Source organism: Benincasa hispida, chromosome 12 (genome assembly GCF_027475165.1).
Source record: "Benincasa hispida cultivar pf3 chromosome 12, pf3_genome.v1.1, whole genome shotgun sequence".
Lineage (NCBI taxonomy): Eukaryota > Viridiplantae > Streptophyta > Magnoliopsida > Cucurbitales > Cucurbitaceae > Benincasa > Benincasa hispida.
The window spans coordinates 63552527-63561528 of record NC_143489.1 but is presented as its reverse complement, the minus strand read 5'-3'; the positions used below and the strand labels follow the sequence as shown (position 1 = coordinate 63561528).

At 39.5% G+C, this 9002-nt stretch overlaps 1 protein-coding gene across 1 annotated transcript; it reads right to left on the bottom strand.

The window, feature by feature from the left end:
- Window positions 1–3241: 3241 nt before the first annotated feature.
- LOC150032128 (uncharacterized) lies at window positions 3242–3691 on the bottom strand. The gene has a single exon (XM_090308405.1). The coding sequence runs from the start codon at window positions 3689–3691 to the stop codon at window positions 3242–3244; it is 450 nt and encodes a 149-aa protein (XP_090164531.1).
- Between the last annotated feature and the right edge of the window lie 5311 nt (window positions 3692–9002).

Sequence of the window (9002 nt, the reverse complement as noted above, 5' to 3'; positions counted from 1 at the left end):
AGTAGCACCCATCTTATCAACCTTGGCTTCGCATCCTTTTTGCTCTTCAAGAATTTTATGGCTGAGTGATCGGTATATATGGTGGCTGACGCACCAACTAAGTAAGATGTAAACTTTTCAATGCCAAACACTACATCCAACATTTCTTTTTCAGTGGTGGTGTAGTATTCCTGAGAGTCATTCGATGTTTTGGACGCGTAAGAGATGGGATGTATCAAATTACCCTTCCTCTACCCTAACATTGTTCCTATTGCCACATCACTCGCGTCACACATGAGAATAAAACATTACGACCAGTCCGGTGCTATTAGTACCGAAGCTGTCATCAACACATATTTCAATGTTTCAAACACGTCGGTGCAGACTTCATTAAAATCATAGGGCCAGTTCGCCTCTAGTAATGTGCTCAGAGGTCACACAATTTGAGAGAATCCTTTAACGAATCTCTATAGAAGCCAGCATGCCCTAGAAAACTTCGTAAATCTTTAACATTTGATGGTGGTACAAGTTTTGCTATGACATCTATTTTGGCTTCATCTGCTTCCAACCCAGCATTGGATACTTTGTAGCCTAAGACAATTCCTTCAGTCACCATGAAGTGACATTTTTCCTAATTCAGCACAAGGTTTCTTTCCTCACATCGAGCGAGGACGGCCTCCAAATTATTTAGACATGACTGGAATGAGTCTCCAAAGACTGAGAAATCGTCCATGAAGACTTCAACGGTTTTTTCTAAGAAGTCAGAGAAGTTAGCCATCATACACCTTTGAAATGTCACAAGTGCGTTACATAGTCCAAAGGGCATGCGTCTGAATGTAAATGTTCCAAAGGGACAGGTAAATGTTGTCTTCTCCTGATCTTATAGGTCAATTAAAATCTGGTTATAACCAGAGTATCCATCTAGAAAGCAATAAAATTTTTTGCCCACAAGTCTGTCAAGCATTTGGTCGATGAAAGGAAGAGGGAAGTGGTCTTTCTTAGTTTCTACGTTGAGCTTCCTGTAATCTATACAGATGCGCCAGCCCATGACAGTCCTCGAAGGTATGAGCTTATTATTGTTGTTGACTATCACAGTCGTTCCTCCTTTCTTGGGAACACATTGGACTGGACTTACCCAACTACTGTCATATAGAGGATAGATGACTCCCGCGTCCAACCATTTTAAAATTTCTTTCTTGACCACTTCTTTCATTGTGGGATTCAGCCTTCTTTGAGGCTTGATAGACCCCGACTTCCCTTTTTCCAGCCTAATCTTATCATGCAATAAGATGGGCTGATGCCACGGATATCCGCTAGTGTCCAACCTATTACACGCTTGTGCTTTTTCAACATCTGCAAGATAAAGTGCTCATTAGGCTCTGTAAGATTCACGGAAATGATCACAGGTAAAGTGTTGTTTGTTCCAAGGAAGGCATATTTCAGGTGACTAGGTAAGTGTTTCAATTCAAGTTCTGGTGGTTTCTCAAGTGATGGATGCATTGGTTTTGTCCGCCGTTCACTCAAACTAGGCGGCTCTGGTTTCTTTAGGTTCTCCTCCAAAGCGAGGACCTCGCATACATGGGTCTCTTCTTTAGGAAACTCAATACTGTTCAGTTGACAATCTTCACTATATGGAAACTTTAATGCATTTAATACATTAAACTTCACCCCTTGATTATCTACGCACATAGTCAATTCGTCTTTATGCACGTCAATTAAAACTTTTCCAGTAGCTAGGATTGGATGCATTTAATTGGTACCTCCTTATCTGCTTCATAATCCAAGATATTAAAGTCTGCTGGGAATATGAAGTTGTCAACCTTTACCAGAACGTCTTCAATCTTTCCTTCTTAGTACTTGATTGTTCTGTCAGCGAGCTGAAGGGTAATAGAAGTGGGTTGTGCTTCGCCAATTCCTAATTTCTTAAAGATTGATAGTGGCATGAGATTGATGTTGGCTCCCAAATCGCACAATGCATGACCCACATCCAATCCTTCTATCGAGCAAGGAATTGTGAAGCTCCCTAGGTCCTTCTGTTTCTTTGGTAAACTGTTGCTTACTAACGCATTGCATTCTTACATTAGCGCAATTACTTCTGTCTCACAGACTCTTCTTTTCTTCGTCAAAATGTCCTTAAAAAATTTGACATATGTTGGCATCTGCTCCAAGGCTTCTATAAGTGGAACATTGATATGTAATTACCTCAAGAGCTCAAGGAAGCACTTGAATTGTTGTTCATCATTATTCTTCATCAGTCATCTAGGGAATGGTGCGTTCAGAGGCACCTCAGGCTTTCCCGCGTTAGACATACTGGGTTCTGAATGCCTTGTGGTCTCGGGCGTTGTTTCTTCTTGATCCATTGAACATGTGATGTGTTCTTTTGAAGGACTACTGTTTCTTGGATTCATTCTTCTTTCTTCAACAGCTTTTCCACTTTCCATTATTGTTCCCAGGTGTTTCAGTGTTGCTAGGTAGAACTCCAGGTTACATGTTCTTCACCTCGCTCGTTATCTACCCTACCTATATTTCCAGGTTTCTGATAGACGACACCTGGCTTTTCAGCAACGCGCTATTTTGGGCTATGTACTCCTTCAATAGGTTCTCAAGCGGAGATCCTGAGCTCGACGCCTGTCCTCCTCTAATAAAGGATTGTTGATGTGGCTGATGCATTTGTTGAAATGCAGGCGGCGATCAATTCCTTTGCTGTTGGTTTGCCCCTGGGTGGTGCTCCTAATGATTTCCTTCTGTCTAAGAAAAATTTGGATGGTTCCTCCATCCATGATTATATGTATTGGAAAATGGGTTGTTTTTAATGAAACATACTAACTGAGGTTTTTGTGGGCAATCTGCATAAGAGTGAGGATCTCCACAGACCACACAGCTAACCATGGGCTGCCCGAACGCTTCTACCTAATTCATCTTCTGCTGATTTGATGCGTTTCCTAGCGTTATGTTCTGCAGCTGTTCATCGTAGCCACTTGTGTAGATAGTGTGGCTATTGCGTTGGAATCGATAGAATTAACATTCTGAGATCTCTTCTTCCTGTCACCTCTTCCATCATATGTATCGTCCACCCATTCCATGTTGTGTTTAGCAATGCGGTCTAATATCTCCTTAGCCTCGCTGTAAGATTTATCCATAATTCCACTAACTGCCGCTGTGTTGACTGCTATCTGCGATGCTCTATTCGATCCTCCATAAAAAAGTCTCCATTTAGATAGTTAGTGGTAGTCCATGGTTCGGGCAATTTTTGACCAAATCCTTAAAATGCTTCCATGCAGGTCTCAGTTTCTTCTTGTTCAAAGTTCATAATCTCTCGACGCCTCTTCACGTTGGTGGTAGGTGGGAAGTATTTTTGCATAAAATTCTCCACCAATTTCTTCCATATGGTGATTTCATCAAGTTCCAGTGAGCTTACCCATTGTTCTGCGTCATCATGCAAAGAATAGGGGAACAAAGACAACCTGATTGCCTCTGGGGTGATTCCAGGAATCACAAATGAGTTACACATTTCCAGGAAACGCTTCATGTGGCCGTGAGAATCTTCACCACGACCACCCCTAAATTGTCTAGTAGTCTGGAACATTTGGAGCATTACAGATTTCATCTCGAACCTGGTCTCGTTTGCCGTTGGGTATATGATTCCTGGAGAGATATCATACAGTATAGGGGATGCATACTCTCTCATGGGATGCGTGCTGCTATTCGCCATTAGGATCGAATTCTGTGCAGCATGAGCTAGTTGCTGATTTGCCTGTTCTTTTGTCAGTGTTCGTTGCCTGTTATGTTGTCTGAGAAATTACTGCCTCAACCTTCGATGACGATTAGATCGGTTCCTATGTCGGAAGGTCCTTTCAATATCAGGGTCGTATCTGAGTTCATGAGTGCTCTTCCTGGTCATAAACGTTCACAAACGTAGGCTTAACTTGTAATATTCCCTCGACCGAAGTGTTCCTACAATAGATACAAACGAAATTTCTGGTTAGTTTTGTTTCTGAATCCCCGAAAACAGCGCAAAAAACTTGTTCGTTGCTATCGTGATTCACTCTAGGAGTGTATTGTATAAAATAAATTGGAAGAATAAGTTCTAAGTATAAGTGATGCGTTAATGCTTTGATGCGTTTATGTAATTGTAACACGTTGGTGCGTTAGAGATATGCAACAGAACGCACAACACACCTTCTAATGACGTTCAAGTTTTCCTAAACCAGACCCAAGTATAAATCTAATTTAGGTTCGTGGGAAGTCTAGGGTCGAACTCAGGGATTCAGTTAAACTGACGCAGACCTTGTGTTGTATCTATTGTAGGGGGTTTCCTAAATGTATGTAGATAAATGTAATATTTACACTAAAGTGTTGTGCTTGTGCCATAAGATACAAAAGAGTTTATTAATGAGTGATGGATCATGCGAAAATGGATTTTAATGTAAATGATATGTGTTGGTCTAAGATGAGTGTACACAAACCAGAGTGTGATGTAGATGAGATGGGATGATTTGCTTATTTTTGTTTATGCGTTAGACTTTATTCAACACTTCTCAATGCAAATAGCATACAAAACCCATCTCAAGGATGCATGCATCTAACACATAATGCAATAAACACCAATAAGTCTATCTCTAGATGTACTAGCCGTTCTACTTGATGTTGGCTTCTTTACTCTTTCGAATAATCTAAGCTAATGATGCTTTTACCAATTGATCAAGTCGGATCAAATATATGAATTTTATAAAGAAACAGAGAGTCTTTACAAAAGCAATATTTAATCAGATTAAATGAAAGCGATAAATGAGATGAAGGAAACTGAGTCAAGTCGCAGAGTACAATCTCTTGTATCTCTTTAGCTCAATCTCGTTGTGTACAATCACTTGAATAGAAGTTGGATGAAGTGTCTTTCTCAATATTTGTTTCCTCCACTCCCTGACCGGCAGTGGTGGTGGTTCTCAACTTTTCTAATCGTCTTGGCACCACAGCACAACTTCTAAAGAACTAAAATTACGACTATGCTATACAGAGAGTGAAAATATTGATAATTTTTGTGTTAACTAACTACGAACTCTGGAGGGACTTCATCTATTTATAGGCATTCGTCATGTCCACTTGGTTGATGGGCAGCATTAAAGTCCATGCCCTGGTTAGCCGCCTGACACTCGGAAGCTTTTCATATGCCGCCTGTTGCAAGTGCCCATACATGCAAGTGGTGATATGACACAATCAACCTGGATCAATGAATCTTCTTTGCGTTGAATTCCCTCCGACGCATGGCCCATGCGATAGAACTTTGCCTACTACGCTTCTTGATTATGTGTTATCTTCTTGTTAAAATCATGCAATACAATTTGTTAATGCCACAGTTTTTAGTAATAAATTTTTTTTTTTCATGATTTGCTAATGTTTGAGTAATTCCATGCATTTCTTCTAAAAATGAGGACAAATTATCATTAAAAATCTTAGTTGTTCCAACTTAAGAGCAAAAATAACTTGTATTTCTACAATTTATCAAAAAGCAAGTTTGTAAAAGATAGATCATGTTGTAAAGTAAAAGTAACTTTTTATGTTTTTTTTAGGGAGATTACACCTCTTTCTTGGGTTATGATTAACTTGGGGCCGCTATGACACACATTGCTTCCCTCTAGGCTAAAGTACCCAAAGGATTGAGTAAGCTTCAACATCTTGTTAGGAGACATTGCTCGTTGTTGAAAGACTCTCATGAAACCCGTATGGGCAAGCCAAAACGAAGGTAATGTGAGTAGATAAGATTTCCTCCTTGTGTAAAGTAAAAAATAAATAATTAAAAAAAAAATAAGATTAGTTTTTGTAAGTGTGCCATTACAAAGTTGAGTCTAGGAAATTTGGCTCTTAAACCTTCAATCCAGTGTAGGTAGGAAATAAAATGAGAGCCTTATAAAACCATTCTAGGTTTTGTGAGCATAATTAGTAGGGCTTTTGATTCATTCATGCATGAAAAGTTTAGAATCATTTTAAAATGTGCTTTATTGACTGATTGTAATCTGATTATATTTTTATTGCAAATCTCATCCTTATAGACTGTTGATACTAGAGTAACAACCTTCGTAATGGAGCAAGCATAATTTTCTATGTGAATGTGTGATTCTACCTTGCTTGAGGATGATCAAGAATGAAGTTAGGTGTATTTGATAGCACAAAAAATATGTTATTCTCCTCTTTTTAATTTTAGGCCGTTACTATGCTTATTGTGTGTATTTGATGATTTCGTAAGTATTGAGCATCTTGAAGGTAGAATCAGTCGTTACGAGCTATTTGAGGTTAATCTGGAGAAATTAGAAGCTAATTGAGCAACTGGGTTTAAAGGGACGTGAACAGATGAAATACCCCTGGACGGAGCATTGCAACGCTATAAGGCAGTAACTGCCTATTTTGGGCAAACAGGGCAGCGTTGTAATGCTGCGAACATCATCATGGACGTGCACGCAAGTCAGGCCGCATTGCAACGCTGCGACCAACTCTTATATATATGTCTCTTCGCTTTAGGTCATAAATATACGCCTACCTTCGGCCCCTAACCGAATTGCCCCTATCTTTTCTTTAGTTATTTTCTTACACATTATTTTATGCAATTTCAATTATCCATCCACACAAACCCCTTCTCCCCCACCCCATTTGTCTCTTTAATGGAAAACGAGCTTTGATGAACTAATCTTCTGCGTTTCCATGGGGTTCAAGACCGACATGCCTCTTATTTTATCAGTTAGTATAAGTAGTTAATTCAGTGTCTTATAAATATTATTTGCGTACGCACGGATTTATGGGCGACAGTAAACTCGACCAAACATTTATGGCTTGAGGTAGAAAGTCTTAGATATTAAAACAGTTTACAAATATATTAAAGTATGAAAAGGTTGAAATGAAAATTAGAAAATAACTAATTTTTTATACCACAATTATTGTAAAAAGTATATAGATAAAATAATAATAATTATTATTATAACTATTATAATAATAATAACAAATATAGTAAACTCATATTCTATTTATGTAAACAAAATATGAGTTAATAATAATAATAATAATAATTATTATTATTATTATTATATATTATATTCATCGGGAGGGGGCGGGGACGGTGTCAGGGATAGGGATGGGAATATAATCCCCATCCCTGTCCCCATTTAGCTAACGGGAAAAAATTATCCATGCTTCTTCACCTATTCCCCATCTAATCGAGGATTTCCTGCCCCGTTCAAGGCAGGTCCCTGTGGGGCCCCGACCTCACGTGGTAAATGGACATCCTTAGTCATACTATCTCGGCAGCAACCTGTTCAGTCTTCTTCAATTGACCATATGCACTCTATTTCAGGGGCTCAAAGCACTGCAAACCCCACAAACCTATCCCCAACAGAGGTCCAACAACAATTCACCCAACTTTAACAACAAATAGTTGCACTCGGGGTAGCTCTTGAGACAACCACGAACATCAAGTCTGTTCTGTTCCACTCAGACCTTGTCACACGCCGCCATGAGCTCACACTCCTGAGCCCGGGGAGAGGCATGATATTAACCAATGCTACTTTGGTTAACCTACCAGTTTCTTTTTAATAACCTTACTTATAGCAGCAGCAAAAAAATATTACATGCTTTAATTAGAAACTAGTTTATAAATTCAAGTTACATTTACAAGAAAGATATTATCCCGAAAACTAATCTCATTTAAGACTATTTCTAGATTTGTTGCAGACATTGACCAACACGACAACCTGGACTCGTCAGCTACCTACCAGAGAAACATAGAGACAAACCATGAGCTTTACAAAGCTCAGTGAGTGGTAAACCAAATACAAGTCTTTTACAAGCATTATCACGAGGTTCCCACACGAACCTCCACCATACCACGAAGCTTTCACAAACCTACCTACACACATGGTAGATGGTTACCATTTCATAACTAAAAATATCAACCTATGTGCACATAGTTCTCCCTTTCATGTGCTCAGAAGCTAGTCCCGTCAGCCCTCTGACCATCCCATTCAAGGTTTTTTCGCCCTACAGGCTCAGGAATAGACTCCTCGGTCCCCTAACCATCATGTAAGGATTTATTTTGGGCTCAGGCTCTGGTCCACAGACCCCTTGACCATTCCAACGTCATACATATCTCATAGCATAAACTATAGCATATCAATTCAATATGCTTAAAATAGAAAAGGAAGAAACCACTTACATTGATCTGTTGAGATCTTTCTTCCCAGTTCACCCAGTTTCCCTTGTTCCTCTGCTAGACCTTATTTCAGGTTTAACTTTAAGCTTAGATTACTCACTCTCTTGAGCCTTATCTCAAGACATTTCCTTCTTCAAAAATGTGTGAAAATGTCCTAACTATAATACCTTAAAGTTTTGCCTTGAAATTCCTAGGCGAAAGTTCCGAGTCTCAAGATTATTCTTCTGACCCGACTGTCTCCTCATTGGTGAGCACCTCTATGTTTTCCTTGAATTTGACAGCCTTAGAGTTAGAATTGCATTAAGGCAACCCTCACACCAAAACTACATTTAATTTAGAAACGTTTGGTCTAAAAATCATCTGATTTGCATAAGCAGTTTGGAAAAGCATGCTGTTTGAAGTTAGCCTATGCGTCTATCCGTAGAACCCTGTTCCTTTCGGCATCTTTGCTCGTACTTCCGCCCAAACACTGTCTGCCCTCCTTCGAATATCTCTTATTCTTTCTTTCTTTGTGTTTTTATGTACTTAACTGATGTGTGGGTTGAAGTGAGGTGTTTTCCTCCTTTTATAGGCGTTCAACCCTTCTTCTTTGCTCGACACCTCTTCCCTTGATCACATCCAAGTGTTTCCCTTGTCTTCTTCCAACTCCCAGCCTCTTCCACCTCCCGTTTGATGTGTCTTCACCCTACACTATCAACGCATCCCTCACATCAATGCAATATTAAGTGTCCTCCTCCTCTATAGCCAACACTTAAGGCTTAACTTTGCATGTCTGCTCATGCACCCACCTCATTTACTTAAGGCCTAAGACTTCTTCCTAGCAAGCCAC

Excerpts from the sequence above, each read along its gene's own strand:
- LOC150032128 (XM_090308405.1), bottom strand. The coding sequence starts at position 3,691 with ATGGCGAATAGCAGCACGCATCCCATGAGAGAGTATGCATCCCCTATA.